At 39.3% G+C, this 24,849-nt stretch overlaps 1 protein-coding gene across 1 annotated transcript; it reads left to right on the top strand.

Annotated features, from left to right (window-relative positions):
- Positions 1–5,833: 5,833 nt before the first annotated feature.
- On the top strand, positions 5,834–16,014 carry LOC145978527 (suppressor of cytokine signaling 5-like). Its single transcript, XM_083111176.1, has 2 exons — positions 5,834–6,117; positions 12,314–16,014. Exon 2 carries the CDS (start codon positions 12,420–12,422, stop codon positions 13,905–13,907), a length of 1,488 nt encoding a protein of 495 aa, XP_082967302.1. The 5' UTR covers positions 5,834–6,117; positions 12,314–12,419; the 3' UTR covers positions 13,908–16,014.
- The last annotated feature ends 8,835 nt before the right edge of the window (positions 16,015–24,849 follow it).

Below are 24,849 nucleotides of genomic sequence, written 5' to 3'. Positions count from 1 at the left end.
CGATTTTTTTTATATTGTTCCTAACACATGTATTTAACAGAAATGTTTTTGTTTTTTTAATTTTTTTTGTCTTCATGAAAATGGAGGGGAAAAGGCGGGAAAAGGGACTTCTCTTTTGCGTCTCTTTTCAAGGTCAAATTTTTTGCCGACAAAAGAAGACCGGCTTTGTTGTTCTAAAGCAATGCTTTTCACTCCCTCCTGTTAACTGCATTCGTGGGTCTCCCCCATGGCGCAGTGGTAGCGTCATTGCCTTGTAATCAAGGAGTCCCGGGTTCGATACCCAGTGGAGGCACATGTGGTTCGGATTCCACTTTAAACTGTAGGTCCAGTCCCGATTAGCCTTACTGTGCATAAAGTGGACTTAAAACAGCAACTCAAACTCCATTAACTGCATTCGAAGGAAGCTTGTTTATCAGTATCCGATGTCAAAATGAAATTTTCCGTGAGGGCGCAAGCAGGGGCAGTGGGTGTTTTGAGGGGGAAGACTGGTTGTTGAATCTGCGTTGTGAATATGGAATTTCGAAGCGCGCTGAAGGAAACCTTTGGTTTTTTTTAGCACAAGTATCCACAAGTTGCAACAGGGGTTACCCTGCATTGTCTAAAAATAGAATTTCAACCAGCTGCAAGAATCGCCGCTCATTTTTCACTGCATTCTAGCTTTTCGTCCGTGAATGTTGTGCATAGGTGTCGTTTTGTGCCCAAGTGCGAACATTTTTAGGGTGAAGTGACAATTTTTTAAAATATTTTTTTGGGGATTTCTCCCTTCCCCCTCCATATATACGCCAAATTTGCATAAATTTTGCATTTTGTGCATTTTGGCCTTTTCTTCGGGCGGGGCGGGGGGAAACCATTTTTTTAAGAAAGGTATTTTTGAGGGGATTTCCCCCCTTTCTCCCTCCATATGTACGCCGAATGTGCAATAATTATATATCGTCTGAATCTGTGATTCATTCTGCGTACAATGGTATATCTTTCATATCTCTAGGGCATTTAGTTTCTTAGCTGTAGTCAATTCAATGTAACTCTGCATTTCGATCAATTCCGAAGCTTGAGACAGTGGCGTACAAGCCTTTCGTTTCAGGGGCACTACCTGCGTTACTTTGGTCATAAAGGAAATGATGCAAATATTTTTCTGTTCAGCGATAATTTCTATGTGCATTTTGAACTTTTCATGTTCCATTTTTTCAGGGGGCGGGGGGGAGAAACACCATTTAAAAAAAAAGTATTTTCAGGGGATTTCCACCTTTCCCTCTCCATATATACGCCGAACGTGCATAAATTATATATCGCCTGAATCAGTGATTCATTCTGCGAACAACGGTATATCGTTCATATCTCCAGGGCAAATAGTCTCTGAGCTAAAGTCATTTCAAGGTACCGCTGCATTTTGAAGCTTGAATCAGCGGCGTGCCAACCATTCCTTTTGGGTTTACAACTCAAGTTACATTGGTCATATGATAATAATGCAAATATTTTTGTGTTCCTTACATGTCAGCGATAATTTCCATGTGCATGTCGACACTGTCATGTACTTTTTTCTTGAGGGGAGGGTGGGGGAACCAATTTTTTTCCCGAAATTTTGGAATTTTGAGAGTTAGCCCCCTCTCCACCGCCACATATACACCGAATTTGCTTAAATTTTAGATAGTCCGAATCTGTGGTTCATTCCGCGTACAACGGTATATCACTCATCTCTCTAGGGCAATTAGCCTCCGATCTACACTCATTTAATTGAAACTCTGCATTTTGCTCAAAATCGGCTTGGGCATCAAGGGGGTTACATGTGAAAATGGTCTTGGGCAGCAAAAGGTTAAAGTGTACAAAATATTAGAATTTAGTATTTTTAATACAGAATAATTTGAAATTTTTCGAATGTATAGACGGTGTTAAAGGCGGAGCTACCGCGGAGCATGCGCACTCGTCTGGTCCCCCTCGAACATCCGGTTACGCTTAAGGTGCTATGGACGTTAATATGAAAGAGCAAGGTGGAGATTCTTTTACAAGGAAATAGGGTGTCAACTGTGTAGGATATGGTTTCACAGTTCGATCGGGAACAAATTTATTGAGTCAAGTATCACTTCGTAGGTTTCCGAAGGACGTAGAGAGACGAAACCTGTCGATACAAGCAGAACAAAGAAAGGATTAGTACCCGGAAGATTTGTACGACTTGCATTTTGTTCCAGCATGTTGATCTTTTATCTGCGTATTCTGTTGTGGTGAAAAGCACGCCTCTTAGTGAGGTTTCAAACCGAAGCGACACGCGACAGCAGTGGTTCGTACCGAAGTGACAAGCGACACAGGCCCATTTAGTCTATAAATAAGCATTTACCGCTCATGGGAAATCAAGACTCAGGCGGCACAATATACGCCATTGGGAATCTGAGCGACACGTGCAGCTTGTCGTGTCGCTTCGGTTCGAAAAATGTCATTGATCACTGAGGATTAACTTTATTTTAAGTGGCACGGAGATTACACACCGAAGCGTATGTAAGACTGCAGCGATACGTGTCTCTTTGAAACCAATATTAAAAAAACAATACCTTCCGAACGACAAATTGCAGGTGTCGCTTGTCGCTCTGACTGGGCCGTTTTATCAATACCGTGCATTGTGTTGCCCCGGCCTGTTATTTGCGCAAGCGTGACTTGTGAATGGTTTGCTTTAGAGCGAATGCTTCTGTGCGAAACCCCGATATCGCTTGTCGCTTCAATCTGAAAACTCCCTTGTTGCTTGAAGTAAATTCGTGCAATTGAAAGTGGCATGCCATATCATAGGTTTTTCCTAAATCGCTCAGGCGGAAAGGCGACGTTGAAAGCACATATATTTACTAGCATTTGTTATGTGTCATTACTTCTGCAGATTTGTTGGCAAAGATTCACTTAAGCATACTTTATAATATAATAATATCACTTGTTTTATAGAATTATCTTTCTCTCACTTTTCCATTTACAAAATAATTCAATATATTTAAACGTTCGTCGTGCGTGTACATGAGATACTTGTATGTACGTAGATTCTGTAGTACGTAGTGTGCTATACAACTGGCGGCCACAAAGACACGTCATATTTTAATAATCTGCTCTGCAGTTGATCATCCGACGGATTCTAGACGTCCATTCCTTCATAGTAGAAGTTTAACAAATGCCTTTCTTGACTATCGTCGCATAACTGATGAAAACAAGTGCTCATTTCTTACTTCGTATGCTGGTGAATCTGCACTGGCAACAACGGGGACTGGCCTAAACCGGAAGTTCCGGGGGGACCGGGCAAGACCTCACCAATGTTTATGTTTACATTTTTAACACGGTCTATAGACGGTGTTAAAGGCGGAGCTACTGCGGAGCATGCGCACTCGTCTGGTCCCCCTCGAACATCCGGTTACGCTTAAGGTGCTATGGACGTTAATATGAAAGAGCAAGGTGGAGATTCTTTTACAAGGAAATAGGGTGTCAACTGTGTAGGATATGGTTTCACAGTTCGATCGGGAACAAATTTATTGAGTCAAGTATCACTTCGTAGGTTTCCGAAGGACGTAGAGAGACGAAACCTGTCGATACAAGCAGAACAAAGAAAGGATTAGTACCCGGAAGATTTGTACGACTTGCATTTTGTTCCAGCATGTTGATCTTTTATCTGCGTATTCTGTTGTGGTGAAAAGCACGCCTCTTAGTGAGGTTTCAAACCGAAGCGACACGCGACAGCAGTGGTTCGTACCGAAGTGACAAGCGACACAGGACCATTTAGTCTATAAATAAGCATTTACCGCTCATGGGAAATCAAGTCTCAGCCGGCACAATACACGCCATTGGGAATCTGAGCGACACGTGCAGCTTGTTGTGTCGCTTCGGTTCGAAAAATTTCATTGATCACTGAGGATTCACTTTTAAGTGACACGGAGATTACACCCCGAAGCAACAAGCAACAGCCACTTTAATCTAAAGGAAACAATTCACCTTGCATGCGAGTATAACAGACCGAGGCGACACGATGCATGGTGCTGACAAAACAACAGCCCAGTCCAAGCGACACGTGCATTTTCTCGTGATGAATTGGTTCGAACGGAAGCTTTCAGACTGCAGCGATACATGTTTCTTGGAAACAACATTCAAAAATAAAAAAAAAAAACACCTTCTGAATTAAAGCGACACGACAAATTGGAGGTGTCGCTTGTCGCTCGGACTGGGCCGTTTTATCAATACTGTGCATTGTGTTGCCCCGGTCTGTTATTTGCGCAAGCGTGGCTGGTGAATGGTTTGCTATAGATCCAATGCTTCTGTACGAAATCCCGATATCGCTTGTCGCTTCAGTCTGAAAACTCCCTTGTTGTTTGAAGTATATTCGTGCAAGTGAAAGTGGCATGCCATATCATTGGTTTTCGCTAAATCCCTCAGGCGGAAAGGCGACGTTGAAAGCACATATATTTACTTTAGCATTTGTTATGTGTCATTACTTCTGCAGATTTGTTGGCAAAGATTCACTTAAGTTTTACTTTACTCTACTTTACTTTATAATATAATAATATCACTAGTTTTATACAATTATCTGTCCCTCACTTTTCCATTTACAAAATAATTGAATATATCTAAACTTTTTTACGTTTTGAGTTCGTCGTGCGTGTACCTACATGAGACACTTGTATGTAGTATGCTATACAACTGGCGGCCACAAAGACACGTCATATTTTAATAATCTGCTCTGCAGTTGATCATCCGACGGATTCTAGACGTCCACTCCTTCATAGTAGAACTTTAACAAATACCTTTCTTGACTATCGTCGCACAACTGATGAAAACAAGCGCTTAATTCTTACTTCGTATGCCGGTGAATCTGCACTGGCAACAACGGGGACTGGCCTAAACCGGAAGTTCCGGGGGGACCGGGCAAGACCTCACCAATGTTTATGTTTACATTTTTAACACGGTCTATAGAGCAATGCTTTTCGTTTGGATTGGGAAATTTTCAGGATTTCCCAACACTTAAGATTTCGAATCGCTCATTATTTCTCCCCGAAGCATGTGTGGTATAGTGGAACCACGAGCAAAACAACCTGCGCAGACCCGCGAGTCCTGTGCTTGCACCGTACCCCCGCTAGTAAGGGAGGGGGAGAGTTGACCATGGTTCCTTATGGCCCGAGGTGGAGGGAAGAAGGGAAAGTTGCGCGGGGACTTCTCGTCTCAAGGTCGGGACGGGATTTTTTTTTTTAAGCCCGACATTCGGGACGGCAAAAATTCGCAATTTCCTGACAATGACAGTCGGGAAATTCTCGGGATGGGTAATGTTCGAAATTTCCCGAAGCTCTGGAAATTCGAATTTTACACGTCATTTTCACTTTGATTGATTTTGCATTTGTAGAATAAAAACTAACAATTTCTGATAAGTTCCAGACACTTACAATGCAGAAAACGTCGAGAATGAACGACTTTTTATTTACCGACTGCTCGGGATACCGAAAAGTTGCCATTTACCGAAATCAGGGTCGGGACGGAATATTTTTTTCCCCAATTCCGGTCCCGATTTTTGGAATCCCGCACACCCGTAGGAAATAGGGGTGTGCGGCACGGGAAACTTTTAAATCCACGACGTTCGAGATGGATAAAATTCGCCATAACCCGACGAAGTCGAGATATTTTAGGGACTATTGCTTTCTTGTTGCTGTGTGTACGGAAAACATTTGGAAATGACAGAAAGTCGAAAACCCTCACTTGGTAGTGTGTAGATAAATGTTTCCTCTCTTTTCCGAACATCGGATTTTTTTTGTCCCATTTTTTTTTGTTCCAATGTCGTCATCACTTCCAACTGTTGCATTTGGGTGATTAGACTGATTACTTGGTTTATTGAACACGACTACACCTCGAGTGATAAGAAAATGGAGGATCGGAAAGGGAAAAAGAGTCTGAGATTTGCGAAAGTGCGAAATTTTTTACCAGTTTTTACACTAGTTATATGAGATGCTGAGATATTTAGTTTATTAAAAGGTGTACGTTCGAGACAGTCGTTTTGTTATTACCTATATGTGAAATATATAGTAAGATACACTTATCCAAGCCAATGATGAATTGCCTATTCGTGTTCGTGCAAGTTAGGATGAAAGTGAAAGGAGGATTCTAAATAAAATCAAGGTAAGGGTTAACTGCATGTTTCTGTCATATAATTTGAAATAATTGTTTCATAACAATATTAATTTCTTAATGAAGTAAATTACTGTAAATAACAGCAGTGCAGGCACTTCCGTTATCTATAGCGATGATGTGTATGCGTATGAGGTAAGATCGAAGATAACGAATTGCTATTGAGAAATCTGTATTCATTTATAGTAAATTACAATTTTCCACTGTCTATTATGATTTTAAAAGTATTTTTTTGGTTTGTATCTCGGCATTAACTTATAATTTGTGAAAGTATATGTTCGACCCTGAAATTTTGTAATCTCGAGAAAAGACGTAAATAGGTGCACAGTTATTAGTAAACGTATTCTGGTTCAAGTAGACAGTAGATAAATTTTATATTGTGAATAAAATAGAAAGTAATGATGCAAGCCTTTCCTTTAGTTCCTATATATTTATGACAGCTTTCTGTGCACATGACAAACTATACATTTTTATTAGTTCGTATGATATTCTGTAGTTGAAGCTAGATAAACGTGTCATGGCAATACATGATCTGCATCACTACTATTTTTTGCTTGTGAATATAGAATTTTCAACTATCATCACTTCCTGGAGAAAGTAGCTATTACTTATCTATAACATGCCATCCGACTTTTATAAATAATTACATTTCTAACAGTTTTTTTGGCTTGACATTCACCTTTTTCGTTACACTTGTCACACTTGATTCAGCAGACCTCTCCATGGTGTATGGAGGCTGAAGCTGCATTGTGTGACGCATTGTCAACACACAGTCTGCTTGTGTAACAATGTTCACAGGAAGGTTAGGATTTGGGGGAAAGTAATTATCCCAATTTGAAGTTCCAAAATGTGTCATTTTCTTAAGAGATTATGTTGTGAAATGTAGGCTATGCAAGTGACTGTGCTTCCGAAGCATTATATTCGCATGGAAAAATCAAACCTAATAAGGTACTATTATCGTATGGGTGAAACACCTACGAATCATATATTTCGGACTTCTTTACATTGCTAACGTGTTGCGGAACATTTCTTAACGCGAAATAATGCATTTCTAACTAAGATAATGTTTATTTTCTTTATTTACGAGTACTTACTGTTACTTGTTGTTTCGAATCTGTAACACATTATGGCCGTCATAGCATACAGGTTTAGGGGGCGTTCTGAGAGTGTTTTGTCGATTTATGCAGTGGTGCAACCTCGTTCACCGGAAAATATCTACTTTCGTGCCCCTATTTGAAATTATGCTAATACGTCGCATTTACGTGTAGAACTTGTAAAATAACCTTGCAATTTACCACGTTCATTGTCCATACACAGCAATTCGGAACCATCTTTCTTTCGCAATTCGGAACCATCTTTCTTTCGCAATTCGTTAATGCTCTTCCTTTACGCACAACACTCTTGCGACCTTGAATATTGACGTCAGACGAGGAATGCCTACGTGGTTAGGTTAGGCCTGTTAGGTTAGGTTCCATTAGCATAAATACAAAGAAAAAATAATATTTTCCTTAAGAGACGCGTTACCTTTCTATTGCCTAACATGAAAAAGGTCTCTCCTGTGACGTCAGAACACAATGTTCGTAGAGTGTTGTGCGATAAGTGACACCCATTCGGGTCGGAACCATCTTTCTTTCGAAATTTGTTAATGCTCTTCCTTTACGCACAACCATCTTGCAACCTTGAATATTGACGTCAGACGAGGAATGCCTACGTGGTTAGGTTAGGCCTGTTGGGTTAGGTTCCATTAGCATAGATACAAAGAAAAATTATTATTTTCGCTAAGAGACGCGTTAGCTTGTATTGCCTAACATGAAAAAGATCTTTCCTGTGACGTCAGAACACAATGTTGCTACAGTGTTGTGCGATAAGTGACACCCATTCGGGTCGGAACCATCTTTCTTTCGTAATTCGTTAATTATCTTCCTTTACGCACAACAATCTTGCAACCTTGAATATTGACGTAAAACGAGGAATGCCTACGTGGTTAGGTTAGGCCTGTTAGGTTAGGTTCCATTAGCATAAATACAAAGAAAAATTGTAAAAACAGCTCTCTCCTGTGACGTCAGAACACAATGTTGCTACAATGTTGTGCGATAAGTGACACCCATTCGGGGAAAAATGGCTTGTTCCGAACTCGACAGGTGGTTCTAGTGAAAACACGGCGAGGCTGAAACACTGGCTACGGGGTTGCATCGTCTTAACACACGGAACATTGCACTCTCATGCAAAAAGCAAATGGCGGGAGCAGAAACAGCGTGTCGGACAGAGATTTTCGCAGAAAACAACACGCATTCACATTAAAATGGATGAAATCTACATTCAGGAACTTCCAAAACGCTCAAGAAAATGATTTCCGTAAGTACTTTCTCCTGTAAATTTGAAGGAAATTTGAAGGAATCCGTTTTACCCATACGATAATGTTACCCCTAATAATTGTAACCAGTGTAATTTGTGACAGTACAGTGATTCTACATAACATAGTCATGTAAGGATTTAGAGGCATATTGGGCCCAAGTTCCTTTTGATTTATTGAGATTTCATCATGCTACGAATGTAATTTTTACATTGTTCGATTTCGATGTAGTTAACACATACTGTGGAGTTTTAGTAATTACTTAAGATTTTGTTCAATATATGCTTTTGTGGTTAGGTTAGGCAGGTTAGGTTTGGTTCCCTTAGCGTTCAAATAAAGTCCCTAAATGCATTCTACTAAGGTTCTGATTTACTTCTACATTCATTCCAACGCTTCTACGATATTTACTGTCACTTGTCGACAGAATATCTTTTCCATGGGAAGTGCGTAAGGTAATTTTCAAGTTGTTTTTTTCAACATAAATAACTCTTTTTTTTCGAGTTCAACCGCATGTTGTAGTGCTTAGAGCTTCAAAAGTGGCTTGCTAAACCTAGTTACAGAAGGATATGGAAACAGCATTACATACCTACGAAGGGAAATGCTCTATAAGGTAGCAGTAGTCTGTATTGAAGGTGTCAATAAATGAATGAATACTGGTTACTGGTAACTAAGTATAGGTAAGACTCTAGATTACGTCCTTTTCCTAAGGAATACTTGTCATATATCGTTGGAAAGCTTATTTTATAAGGAATTCAACAACGTAAATCCCAAAGCGAGGAAAAATTTCCTGGAGGAGTAAATTGAGAAAAACCGATGTTGTCCGGATATGCATAATTGAACGTACTGAGGATTTTTTCGATGATGAAGCACATATTTAGGGGTGAAATGAGTGCTAATGGAACCTAACCTAACCTCATAGGCATACCTCGTCCCCGTGAATGCTTAGTGGGGCTATCATGAACAGAAAGTGTAAAAAGAAAAAGGTACTTACCCGAAGAGATGCCGGCTGCCGCACCACAAACGTGCACCGCGAACTCAAAGAAGCAATCACCATGCAGATAAGGACGTAAAGTAGAGTCTAGCCCATGTATATTACAATGAACTAAATGTATTACCTGTTTGGTATTGGAACAACACCTCTCACTTGTTTATTTCGTAATTTTTAACATTCGTACTTCCGTATTGTGCATTGCGAAACATTCTTTTAGGTGGGATTTTGATTTTCTCACGAAAATAATTTCAATTTTTGACATTAACAGTAATTATTGTTCTTCCTTCTTTCGCTTCCGTAACACACAATACGGCGGGCACAACTTGAGTCGCGTTGTGGAATTCAGTGTTTCCAACCTTCTTAACCGGAAAATGCCCCACAAACCATTCTCGCATAGCCCCAAATACCATTCATGCATAGCCCCAGTTACCATTCATGGTAAGGTTACGTTAGGCAAACAGTTAAAATTTGGGGTCGCAGTAATATCAGGAATGTATATTTCGTTTTTTCATCTTCTTGCAAAACAACGGGTTGGTTGGAAACACTGACAGGAGGTTACGTCATCAAACGTGGGCAACATCTGGTTCACATAGACGAAGAAAATGGAAGCAACGGCAATTGTGCATTGGAGATATATTTTTCTTGAAAAATACATGATTACCGGGTGAAATAAATTCCACGATGAAAGAAAATACCTTGACGAACTTTGCAAATGCCACAGAAACTCATTTCCGTAAGTAGTTTCTTCTGTAAAATATGTTGGCCCGATACTAAACAGTTACCCTAAAACTATGTACTCTAAGCTTTACCACTGAATACGTAATCTTCAAAGAATTAATTGTTGGATAAATTTTTAACCATTTAGTTCATTAGACACAAATATTTGTCACCAGGAGTGGAGTTTTTGCTCAATCATTTAGATGTGTACACAGGGTGTCATTTTTAATGGCACCCATGGACCAAAGAAACATTGGCCTATAGAGGACATAAAAACAAACCACTTTTCTCGGTGAGATTTGCAAATATTTGACACATATAGACTTAAGAGACAAAGTTCGATATTACCACTTCCTTTTGAATACATTGTTTTTCCACTATTTTTGTATCGTTGGTTCACTTCCCATTGGGTTACTGGATGCATTCCTCATTTTGTTTTGCAGCACATAATGTGGTTGGTGTTTTGTCAATGTTTCACAAAACTTGTGTGTTCCTTGCAACACTGCAATGCTCTCTTTCATGGCAGGAAGTTTTGTCACAGATGCAATCAAGTGTTGTGTTGCCAGCATACAGACAGCAAAGTATACTTTGAACATTTGTAACACCAAATGAACTACTGACAAAAATGTTACTGAGAAAAGTTATTTGTTTTTATGTCCTCTATATGTTGATGTGTCCGTGGGTACATTAAAATGATACCCTGTACATATATTTTCATGGAACATTATTTGACATTGCCAGCCCCGATGCAGAGTGGTTAGCACATCATGCTAGGGGTCCCAGGTTCGAATCCTGGTCTGGGCATGGATATTTGTGAGTATCCATTCATCAATTTCATCATATCATCACTCATCCCCATCTTCGCAAATTATAGTGCAATGAGATTGCCTTTGCAACTCTGATGATGGTGCATGTATCTCGCAGTGCATTTCAAATAATACTTTAGGTACAGTCATCTTCAGTGTGATTGATCCACAAAATAGGAATTGCAGTATAACAGTGGTATTCTCAAGAAATACGTACTGTATTGTGCAGAACTTCCTCAAACATAAGGACAAACTAATATTACACTCAGTATAAGTGTTTCCAAGTAACAGTAGAATACACTATCTTATATATATATATGCATATTTGTTTGTTCCGGCATAACACACTTAACGCCTGGAGCAATTTCAACCAAACTTGGTACACATATCACTTGCAATCTGGAAATAATATTTTGGGATAAGACACCCATAGGGATTGGGTGGGAAGGGGTGACATGTAAAAATAATCTAGAACCACTGATATTAAATACAGCACAGACAGTCATCCGTGACTCTATGCAATCCACACAACGATAGTGTTTCTCGGGTTGTCTAACATTCAGGCTGTGTTGCGAATGGAATCCATAGTTTTCGTGACACTCCCAATGGGGTTCAACTCCCAAGTTCATCACTTATCGGCATAGGGGGTGAGAAGGCGTGAAAAATAAAATGCCAGAAATGACGTAGATTAGTGTCGAATCCATAGTTTTCGGAGTGTCTAAGCTAATTGGTGACATTCACGATCACATTTAAAATTAGATACATTTTACACTATAGTTAGAATTCATTATTTTCCTGTCTAATACAAGATTGGGATAAATAAATACCTGGGCAATGCCGGGTAATCAGCTAGTGTACAATAAAGAAGCAATTATCCCTCAGCTGCTGAGCACCAATTTTTCAACAAACATTGACATAATCATCTAATTTGTTTCATGCATGCTTCAACTGGTCTATAGTTAAAAATGAATTATCAGAGTTTTACGTAGAATTTTCATTTTCATATGATATTTATGGGTGTACACATTACCCATTCATTTTTTGTTTATAATATTATTGCTTTTTAAAAAGTGAAAACAACGGAAAATTGTAATGTAAACAACCAAAACATTTCGTGAAGAATGCCCTCCTTTTTTTTTTTTTTTTTTTTTTTTCAAATCTTGAATTCAACATTTTCAACATTTGAAGTAGAGTCCTATTTTGATGCAGCAAAGAGAGTATGAGGCCTTCATTTGTATTGTTATCATTATTATGTGTTGTAAATGAAAGGATTCTAATTTAACTTATTTGTATTTTACATTGTGACAATTGATATTTCAGGTAATCTTGGAAGGAAGCAGACAATGTAAGAACCAGTTGCTATGGAAACAAATGTGTCTAGTGGAGAGTCACACAAGGAAGAGTCTCTCCTGCAGGCAGTGAGATAATGGGCCAGAAGCTTAGTGATTTGAAAAGTTTATTTGGCTCGATGGGAGTGACAGAAGTGACAGGGTCACCTGATGGTGAGGGTCATCCATCCGACGGAGGTGATGCGACAGAGGATTTGTACTCCAGAGGAGCAGCTCAGCCAGAGCCACAGACCCAACCGGTGAAACTAAGTGGAGAAGGTGCTAATGCGAATGCAGTTGGCGATGGTGAAACTGTGGTTAAGTGCACGAAAAATTGTACACAAACCGACAATGATGGTGCTGATAGCTTGTGTTCTTGTCCGAACATGAGTTGGAATGACGATTCAGAATGCAGTGGTAGGAATAGTGTTCCAACGTTAAGTTTACAAAGAACAGGTGAAGCAAGTACAAGTTGTAGGCGAACAGCCAGGACATTATCATTGGGGAGACGGTCACGAGTGAAAGTGCGCGTGCCCAAAGAAACTGCCTCGAAGAAGAAGAGGAATCCGTGGGTCCTCAAGTTCAACTGCAGGTTGAAAGGGATGAAGTCGCCAGATATTGACATCCCGGAGCCAAATGTGGGCTGTGATTCGTGCGTGTGTACAGGTTACAGAAGAACAGAAGAGCATCACCTTGGAGCGGGGGTGGTATTCGAAGCAGCAACGCCAATGCAGCAGAGGACGACTCCGTGCCACAGCGACTCCAGCAGCAGCGAGGATAGTACTCCAAATCAAATGAACCCGGTCATTGATTTATCCAAGTTCAATCCGGAGGATTATCCGATAGAAGATTGCGACGAGCGAGCGCGGCAGGAGAGAGCAAGGGAGATTGCTGAAGGAGTGGACCCACCGCCTGGGTTCCAGCCACAGATCCAGTTGGTCTATCCACCCGAATTCACTATCAATGATCTTACGGCACTTTTTCAGACTCACCTCGGAATCCATCCAGCTCTTACAGCTCTCACCCAGCTAGACATGTCTCTGTCCGCGATGCAACGAATGGTGCACACGCAGGTTGACTACATTCACTGTTTAGTACCAGATCTCCTGCAGATTACATCTTGCTCCTTTTACTGGGGCAAAATGGACCGTTACGAGGCTGAGCGGTTGCTCGAGGGGCGCACTGAAGGAACCTTCCTTCTGCGTGACTCCGCTCAAGAGGAATACCTATTCTCTGTTAGCTTTCGCAAGTATGGACGTTCCTTGCATGCACGTATTGAACAGTGGAACCATAAATTCAGTTTTGATTCCCACGATCCCGGTGTGTTTGCATCACCAACTGTTTGCGGACTGATAGAGCATTACAAAGACCCCAGTTGCTGCATGTTCTTTGAGCCTATGCTGACAATTCCCCTGCATAGAAATTTTGCTTTTCCTTTACAACATTTATGCAGAGCTGTTATTTGTAGTAACATTACATATGATGGAATAAACCAGTTGTGTCTTCCCAAGTCATTAAAAGGTTACCTTAAGGAATACCATTATAAGCAAAGAGTTCGTGTTAGACGATTTGATTCTGACCATTAGTCCAATTTTCATGACTTTGTAAAAGCATTTCAGAAGCTGAGCTTTGTTATAGTGGAGGGAATAAAGCCAGATGCAATAATAATAATTGTAGAAGGTTATATTGTTGTATAATGAACTTGTTTTCCTCACCAAATCATTGAAAATGGATTTGTTGATATATTGCATTAATTTAGCATTTTTGTGAAGTTTATTTGTGCCTTAGCATTTATTTTGTGATTTAGTTGAAAATGGATTGGGAAGTATGAAACAGACTTTTTTTGGCATGTTGGTTTTACATGTGTAAAATTGAATGTAGGTACCAGTGAAAATTAATTTTAACCAACCATGTATATTATACAAAAGTAATATTAGATATGAAATTATACAGGGGAAAGTGTGTAAATAAGTCACAATGGGCTATGAAAGAATACTGAAAGATATATCAAGTTGTAAGTTTTGTATTATTATAAATACATATCCCCACCGATATTGATGCATATGTCCCATTGCCGTACCAGTGCCCTGATGCCTGCTTCATGAATGTTTCTGGTCTGGGCTCGGCCAAATTTACACTTTATGCTTCTCTTTATAAACTTGGCACACATCACGACCGTGTTTTTCCAAAATTCAATCATGCAGTGTGCTGTATTTAGTCTAAACCATAAGATTGCGGTATTATAGCTATTGCAAAATTTTGAACGGCTTTGAGAAAATTATTAACATAATTGAATGTTGCTTTACGTGACACAATTTCCGACAGAAAATTGCACACCGACACATTGCTCCACAAGTAGTCACCATCTTTCATATTAAGCTGTTCATGTTCAGGAAATATTTTGCATCTACTACCTATCACAAGCTAGGTTGTACTGAGAACATTCAGAACAATTATCTCATAACTGTGACCTATTTGCTGGTTTTCTCTTGTATTCTTATAAATTATGTGCTTAATGAACTTTTATTTTTGTACTTCAGTTTTTATTTGCACTTTTGAAAAATAAATTTGGTGTACAGTATTGTTTTGGGATTTACTATGTTTTTTTTATTATTAGAATTGAATTCTTCCAGGCCAATCATGAGTTGGGAAGCTCGACTTACGGATAGCTTATTTCACTTCGGATTGTTATAGTTATATTTTGCTATTTAAGATAAAATCAAGTAGCAGATGTGTGCAGAAAATCTTAAGATGCTTCCTTTTATTGAATTTACAATTGTTTACTGTATTTTTAAATGAAATCTTAAAATGCATTTGAAGGATGAAATACTGCATATCCATCTTTAAATGTGCCGTGTTTGTGATTATGATAATCACTCAATGGCCTAGTTCGTGATCACTTTGGTGCTAAATTATCTTCACTCTCCCTGACTACAAAACAAAAGAAAATCAACTTACAATATATTGCAAGTATCTGTACAAAATTTGTATTCTAAATGCAATTGTCCTACTGTAATAAAGCTATTGCCACTTGTTTGTCAAAGAAAGAAAAAATATATTTGTCAATTTTTATGTGTTGAAGGTGCAGAGCTAATTGGGAGTGGACCTACAGTTAGAATTGAGATTCAGATACCCATTAGGAATTGAATTCTTTGATAAAATACTAAAGGATAAGGCATGTAGTAAATTGCACCCACATTTGGTTAAATCATGGTACTAGCTGATAATTACAAAATATATTTTGAAGAACTGACAGTAAAAGGGAATGAAGCTATCCATAAGTTACGCACATTGGGTAGATAGTAGTAATTAGGAAAGCCTACTTGATCTGCTGGGGAGTTGTAAGGCACAAATGTGGAAGGCTTCTGTTACTGTGAGAAATGCAAGTTTTGTTATGCCCGTAACATGAAGTTCGAATGAAAGCTATTTTTGTATTTAAAATATATATATAATGAGTAGAGTATAGTATTGACATGTACGAGGGGTTTAGGGGAGGTCGTAATTAATCCCTCAATGCATGGCATTTGTTTCAAATGTAGCCAGTATTGCTGTTTTATTGTTGTATTTCTCTGTAGAATATTGATGCTGTTAAAATACTTGTATGTATGTAAAATATGCTGGTTGACGTATTAATTATAACATTCATCATCTGTAAAATATACAATGTTCAAATAAATATGATCCCAGGTTTAATGTGTTGTTTATACTTTAATACTTATCCAGTGAGAGATATTGTTAATATGGAACTTTGCAGTTCATGATATATTGTCTATGGAAAATGTTCGAAAGTATAGAATGTGTTTTTTTTATTGTACTTTACTCTTCTGATTATTTAATTTATTACAGTTTATTTGGGAGCCAGTGGGGTGTCCTACTGCCATGCAGGTGAACTGGGGTGGGTGAACTAAGATAGGAATTTTTTCTCCTTGTCCTGCATAAAGCTGCTCTGTGTATCACTGAGTCTCAAATAAATGGGTACCTGGGGGTGGGGGTAAAAGTGGCCAAAGCATGGTCCTGATTACATCACCTCCAAAAATGCCATAGATCATGAATGTGTGGGGTTCTACCCCTACACCCCCCCAGGATGTACCTTCATGGCACTATGCATGGAAAACTACCTTACTTTTGCCTTATTACACTTTATTTAGCATTTTCTTCCACTTGTTATCCAGTGCGTTCAATTTAATATTGAACCACAGTCCAGATACCTAACGGAATGCATTTATTTTGTTTGTGATGGGAAACGATGGCTGTATACTCTCACATTGCTTGGTGTGGAAGGAAGAGGCAAGGAATTTAGGGAATATGGAAAAGGAGGGGAGGGGACAGATACTTTTCCGGTGGGTACAGTTTTAAATTGACACACTGTATTTATAAGTGGCATTACTTATATTAATAATTGTAATGGATATTTAAATTATAAGAAAATAAATAACTAAAAGACATGCACACAAATTAAGTTTAGATACAATGTAAGGCTACAATGTTTTAAGAGCATGAAAAAACTTTGTCACCACTCTACTTCCTGTTGCATTCCGTTTCATTCCTTCTTTGTACCCGACTGTTGGAGTTCCTGCTGTAAACAGTCTGCAGACCTTGAAACAGTGGCATAATAACACCCCTACAACCCCCATTGTGTGTGTGTGTGGGGGGGGGGGGTGCATTAAGACTGTTAGATTTAGAAAGACCGATAGTTGACAAAAGTTTTCTTTTCGGCGTTAAAATATATATTTTCAACAAAACATAATTTTTATGCCCCTACAGCTGCAAACAGAAAATGTCAATCCCTAGAAAAGTAGTAACTGAATTACCAGATTAGAAGAAACCCTTCATTAGATGAATATTTCAACCTCTGATTATCACTCTAGCACTCTAATCGGACAGAAAATAGATTTTGGTTATACTACTCATCTATTTTAGATGCTGTTTATTGTGAACCGTGCTGGTTGTTTGTCAGTAGGTTTGATAAACACTTTAATGGTGCATGGTGTAAAGGGAATATTAATGATGGGAAAGGTTAAAGTAAAAAAAATCGAAGCACATGAAATGTATCAAATTCACTCGAATGTATGTATAGTATATAGTGCCTGGAAAAATAAATATATTGACCTATTTCTTGAAACTCGTATTTTCATATATAATTATAATATGTAATTTTTTTAGTTTGTCTGTTGTTTTAATTTTTCGTTCCAGTTTTTACATTGAACAAATTATATGGATGTATTTTCATATTTGTATGTAGGCTATTTAATATACATGTAGGCGTGAATTAATATTTTAGAAAGAAAAGCTTTACATAAAAAAAAAAAAAAAATGTGCGAGGGCACACAACTACAAGTTGTAAGGGGGGGGGGGCAGAGTGCGTTAGTTAAGCTACTTCCTTAAAACCACAAACCTTCGATTTAAGATAATGCCTAAGCCTATATCCTTCCGCAGAAATAGTCTTCAAATACAAAAAAAAAAAAAAAAAAAAAATAGGAGTGGAATTTTCTTATCTATTTCAAAGGCAAATGATTTATAACAAACTACAAGTCTTATTCAGCACCCCTCCCCACTCACACTTTTCAACTAGCAAGGAAAGGGTACGGCTTGGGAGATTGAATAGGGCCGCATAACGATAATGTCAAAACTCTCAGGGCTGCACATCTCGAACCCCAACTCCCGGAAGTCCAAAACTAAAAGGTTGGCCCCTGATGGGGGAGGTGGATTCCAGAAATTAGACTTGCAGTACCATAAATTATCTATGTAGAGAGAACTCCCATCCACCCAAGTGCCCAAAATTAGCAACCAGAACAGGATGCAAGAATTTGCCTCACCCCAATTTCCATACCAACCCACTTAAAACTTAAGCTTTACACGATTACGTGTGTGTATAACTGTAATGGAAAATATTTTATGATCCTCATATGTTTTACTGAATAAAATAATACAAATTATCTCATAGTCAGCGATACTATTTTACATTTTTGTTCTAAGTATAAATAGGTTACAATTGTGCAAATATTTTGGCAAGAAACCGTATATAGACAATTCTAGTTTCGTTTCCCAGAGATTTGATACAAACTAGCTCCTCAATGTCAGCAATATGTTGCATTATGTTTTTGTGAGCAGGAAAAACTTAATGCAAACAAAAGTGTAAGTCATTCCTTAATTTCATGTTTGTTATTTTGCGTCTCCATTCTGCCATTTTTGGCTAATCGTAATGATGAGGATGAGTGAAATTGAGGGAAACTCGCTAAGACCAGCCATGACCAGGCTGGGATTCAAGCAGGAACCCTTGATATTGTAACACGTTGTGTGAACCTTCCAGCACAGAGGCCGATTATCAGTAATTTTTGATTGTTTGGCTGTTTTATTAATCTTCATAACGGAGAACAGCTGTTTACAAAGTGCTGCCAGACATCACTAAAATTTCAACAGCAACATTGCTTATTGCTCTGGGAGATGAGAAAAATCTAGAAACACCCACCTTGTGATATTTCTCTTTCAACACTGAGTTTCATTGTAAGGCAATAAATTTCAGTTGAAAGTTAAGATTTGCACAGGCAGCATCAAAAGGAAAGGGAACACAACAAGAAAATTGCCCTTGGCAATTTTAATACCTGTTTTCAAATTCATTAAGTAATATTTTTATTGGGACTGGGCATTGGCTTAAATCAGATTCACAGATTGACTTCTGGTATTCAAGACGAGTTTGGAAATGACTGAAATAACCTTTGCAAAATGGCCTCCACTTCCTTGAGAGTATGTTCTCCTGTAGTTGTGTCGCGGAGAGGAATTATGTCGAGCAGTTCTGTCACATTGAGATGAGAATTGCATTCCCGAATTAATACAGCTAACGTCTGTACTTTCATCTATTGAGAGCGAAAAGGCAACAAAAACAGCAATTTTTGCTTTCTATTGTTTGTTGATATTCCCTGCTAAGTCATCAATCCTCTCTCCAACTGTATTTCCAATTTTAGATCTTCGACTTTCTTTTGATAATTGATATTTAGCGTCGCTTTTCTGCCACTTTCGGCTAATGGTGACAATGAGGATGAGTGATACAATGAAAGTGTTGAAGAGACACCTATGCATAACACCCATGTAAAGACCGGGATTCGAACCCAGGATCCCTGGCATGGTAGCACACTATGCTAACCACTCTGCCACGGAGGTCAACAACTGTATTTCGTGACAGAAATATTTCTGAATGACTTCACTTTGTCAATGCCCAACATTCCATGTATTTCACTACTCACATCACAAGAAAATAGCTGGCCCCATGGCAGAGTGGTTAGCACATCGTGCTACAAGGCCAGGGGTCCCAGATTCAAATCACGGCCTGGGCATGGATGTTTGTGAGTGTCCATTCATCAATTTCATCCCCATCTTCGCAAATTAGCCAAAAGTGGCACAAAAGGCGAAGTAAAATAAAGCAAGTCAATCAATCAATCAGCCAGCAAGATTTTTTTTTTAATTTCAAAACTAACCTGTCAATCACCCTTTGCTTGGTCAACACCATACCTTACACACCTTAATGGAATACAAGAATGTAGATAATAGGTCAATCTGGTGAAGTTTGAATGAGAAAAGGAAATGTGAGACAACAGCATATGTATAGATAGTCTTGCATACATGAAATGTAAGTAGGGCCAAGGCAGGCTGCATTAAGGGACGTTGGGGGCCACATGCAGCCCGCGAGTTTCGTATGACTGCTCTAAAAAACATGAAAAATCAAACTCGCTGCAATGGGATCGGAAGATACAAAATAATATGTGTAGCTATGTGACTGATAAAGGCCTCATTACAGCATACTAGGGTGAGTCAAAAGTCCCTTAGCACTCCCTATAAAATGCCACTGCATTTCTCGTGAAATTCTAGACTGATTTGATATATCACATAACCCCCTTTCCATTGAAAAGGTTTGAGTTGAATTCAATATGATGGCCAATAATATGGTGTACCTCTGCTTGACACATGCTACTATGGTTCCTCCTGGGCCTAACATGTTTCTATCATGACCAAATGTACCCAGCATAACTCCCTTATAGTTTATAGGAGGTGTAAAGGGACTTTTGGCTTACTCTAGTACATTGTAACGAGGCCTTTATCATTCACATACGTAGCTACACATATTATTATCTTGTATCTTCTGATCCCACTGCAGTCCCAGTTTGATTTTTTAGTATGTTTTTGAGTATAGGATGGTCAGAGTTGCTACGATTTTTTGATTATGAAATTCCCTGACATTTCCAGGTTTTCCCGTCCAAAAATGAAATTTTACCAGACATGTTTATCATCATGGGCTCCCATGGAGCCAAGTAGTTAGCGCTCTCGACTTTGGTGCGAGCGGTCCTGGGTTCGATTCCCAGTGGGTGTTCCCAAAATTTGGATGTTGACCCAGCGTCGTGAGGATAATTGGGAAGCTACTTCAAGAAGTAGTGGGCTCAGATTACGAAAGCCAGAAAAACAGTGGCGATAGGATTCGATGCGCTGATCATGCATTACCCAATGAAATGCCACTCTGGCAGGTCCTGGCTGTTCAAGGGCTGTTGCGCCACAGAGTTAATTTAGTTTATCATCATGATTTTTGCTTTTGAGCCTTGTTTTTTCAATTAAATATATAATCCATTCACTTTCACAACTTTTTTTTATTTAGCAAATTTTCATTCTACGCTCACAAGAACATGTGAAAATTCGAAGAGTAAAATGTAAAATTACAATCGGTATCATATGTATTGGGTGCTACAATCACGTGCATCTAGCCTTCTGGCTAAGATAACAGAGGTTCGTTATTTCACCATAACAGATCTCTACAATATAAAAACATCAGAAAAAGTTCATAAACCATCCACAATTTTTTATTTTCTGGCAGATTTATAGTGTCAGAAAATGCTGCTTTTTTGCTTACATTTATAAGTACACAGCATCTGGAGAAATGTTTGTTGCACATAGGAATTCTATAGGAAATGCCAACAAGACTAAGATTTATAAAATAATAGACGATAACCTCATCTTGACCAACCTTTCCGATAATTATGATCATATTGTCAACGTACTTTAGTTATCAATCAGATATCTGGACTGCAAGTTTTACTTTCATATTCTTTCTAATATCCAGTATTATAAAAGTGAAAATTTATTACAGAAATTCCAAGGAACCATAATTTTGCACAAGACTGAGAACCATAAGAACAAAAGAGACAAGTTTTTAAACTGAATCTTTTTTTGGGAGTGCAATCACAAGAACCGAATCCAGAAGTGGAAGTAAACTGCTTGTTCATTTTGCAACTTGTTCTCTTTCAGAATCCAAAATGCATGTAAATTCCAGACGATGTGCAAAATTCCCTGTTTTCCAGATGTGTAGCAACCCTGATGGTGTGCCAAAAATATTTTTTTCACCAATTTTGGTGTTGACATGTTTTGAGAAGGTCAAGGTCACGTGACAAAATTTTCTTTTTATCCAAATGTAGGCTTGTTACATACTGTATCATTGAAAAGCTTGTTCCATTTCCTGCACAATAAACTTTATTTGAGCTTCCCAAGATGGCAGCAAGTTGTAGTAGTGGTGCTGATCGTCGTCCTGTGTTTCGAGAGTTTTCAGTGGTTTTTCTCGGCCTGTGTTTAATCATAGTGTACTCGTGGCTTCAGTGTAGCATTCCTTCCGCTGCATCAAAGGATTCTGATGAACTATTGCGGTGGAGATTTGCTCAGAGGAGATTTTCTTTTTCGGCGCTCGCGACGACACGTGTGCGTGTCTCCGCCATGGCTTCGCCCAGCAGCAGGGAACAACGCTCGGCAAGTAAGGGGACCCCGGTCCGGTACTTTCACCTCCTGTGCATGGCCTTGATCTGCGGGGACATACATGTTAATCCGGGGCCTGTGAAAACGGTGGTAATTTCTCTGTGTATTACCACAATACACAGAGCATTAAGAATAAGCTTGGCGACTGTGCAACTTTTGCGTGTGAACTCATGGCATAGGACTGCCTAATTTTTACTGAAACGTGGTTGACAAAAAATGTTTGTGACAGTGAGCTGCCATTCGCAAGCCATTTCACCATATATCGGAAACGATCGTGCAACTCGTGGTGGGGGCGTTATGATCTGTGTTAACTCAAAATGGCCAAGCAAAGTACGCCACAATTTAAAAAGGAACTGTGAAATACTGTGGGTGGAAGTTTCAGTGACCGGTGCCAAGAATCTTCTCCTTGGCTCTTACTATAGGCCACATCGAAGAATGTCGAGATTCTTTACTTGCGGCAATTGCCCTGGGGGACGTTGCGCTTTTCGGCGACTTCAACCTCTATTGACTGGCAAGACCCTGTGAATGGAACAGCAAAATGTACGAACGACGCATGGTTTATTGAAACTTTCATTTGAGGTATAAACCTGAAACAACATAATTTGTTCAACACCAGGAAGGACAGCAACCAGGATTATGTTCTGTCCACCCTAAACGATATTGGTATCACGCCAGGTAAGAACCTCCTCCGACCACGACGGTTTGGATGTTTCTATTCTCATCCCCCCACCCCCTAGAAGAGGCCATCACCCCTCCATCCAGAACAAACGCTACCTGTGGAACCAAGCACCGTGGGAGGAGATAAGACTTTCCCTCAACTCCTTCCCCTGGGGCTTTTTGGAAGACGGGACCGTCGACGAGGCAGCTGACCTATTTACAGGAGTCATTCAAGCAGCAGTGATGGACCACATGCCTACAGGGAAAATATCTTCTCGTAGATTTCTGTGTTCGTTCGACTCCGAAGTGTGGGATGTACTGGCCAACAAGACACGAGCATGGCAACTTTGGAAGGGCTTCCCGAGTGAACACACGCACAATACCTTTGCTGCTCTGCGACGACACTCAAAGTATCTCCTTCGAAAAAAATATAAGGAACATATAGACAATATCACTGCAACAATCCCGGAAAACCCAAAAAACTTCTTTAATCTAATAAACTCAAGGAAAAATAACAGTAGGATTCCAGCTGAAATTACACATGATAGTGAAAGTGCGATAGGCAACTGAAGGGCAGAACTCTTCAACGCTTATTTTCATGGTAACTTCTGCCCCCCGTCTTCCCTTGCAGCGTTGCCAAACGTAAGACCAGTCTGTTCCTCCTCTCTAACAACGCTTGACACTACACCCGATGAGGTGAAGAATCTTTTGTCGTCTCTTTCAGCTCACCGTGCCCTAGGACCGGACAATATGAACACCATGTTCCTCAGGAAAACTGTTGAATCCCTGTGCTATCCCCTTTCCATTCTCTTGAACAGATGTTTTTCGGAAGGCATCTTTCCTCACGCTTGGAAACAAGCTAACCGATTCACAAAAGTGGTAACAAAAATGTTTCATCTTACATACCAATCTCCTTACTCTCTCCTCTGTCCATCATCTGTGAAAAAGTAATCAAAGACAGACTGTACAAATTTGTTTCTCCGTACTTAAGCTCTAAGCAACATGGTTTTCTTCCTGGTAGCTCCTGTCTTACAAACCTGTCTGTTTTACTCTCACATGCTATGAAATTCCTTTCAAATAATTCACAATTAGATGTAATATACTTTGATCTGGCCAAAGCCTTTGATACAGTTAGTCATCGTCTTCTGATTCACAAATTATGCAATAGATTCAACATTCATGGCAAATTTCTAACCCTTCTCACAGATTACCTTAGCGATCGCCAACAACGTGTCGTTCTTCCAGGATCTGTTTCTAACTTTCTTCCTGTCCTCTCTGGAGTTCCACAGGGTAGTGTTCTAGGATCTTTCTTCTTCATATTATTCGTCGATGACCTTGCCGACCATCTCACAGCTCCCTCTAGCAATTACCTTCTTTTCGCAGATGACTGTAAAATTTTCAGAGAAATCTCCACTTCCGACGATACTCATCTTTTTCAGAATGACATAGCAACATTTACTTCCTGGTGCCTGACATGGGACCTTACATTACATCCTGACAAATGTACTACTCTCACTATCTCACTCAAGAAGAATCTGTTAAAAGTCATCTTACTCCATCTCTGGCAATAACATCAAAGCAGTATCCTCTCACAAAGACCTAGGAATTGTTTTCGACCAAAAGCTCACATTTGAGGAACATATTTTATTCACCACAAAAAAGGCCATGCATCTCTTAGGTTTACTCTACCGTTTCACTGAAATTAATGACATCTCAGCCCCCTCACCTTGTACTTCAAATCATTCATCTCCCCAATAATAGAATACTGCTCTCCCGTCTGGTCCATGGCATGTCCCACTCACCTCTCCAGAATCGATTCAGTCTTTCACTTCTTCCTAGCTATAGTCCGTCACAGGGTTCCCTCATTACGCAATTTTTCATCTCTGCATCTCCTGTCTTTTCTAAACTTACAAACTGCTTATCAGCAACGTTTGCAGAATGATTTCAGTTATTTATACAAAATTGTGAATGGCAAAATCCGCTGCAACACACTTCTTGAGGAATTCCACTTGCGAGTACCTATGCGCACAACACGCAACACAAGATTATTTTATACAAAAAAACCTAGACTAGAAATTCAAAAAA

Source organism: Lepisma saccharinum, chromosome 25 (assembly GCF_977018435.1).
Source record: "Lepisma saccharinum chromosome 25, izLepSacc3.1, whole genome shotgun sequence".
In the NCBI taxonomy this organism is placed as follows: Eukaryota; Metazoa; Arthropoda; class Insecta; order Zygentoma; family Lepismatidae; genus Lepisma; species Lepisma saccharinum.
This window is presented reverse-complemented; position numbering and strand designations above follow the sequence as displayed.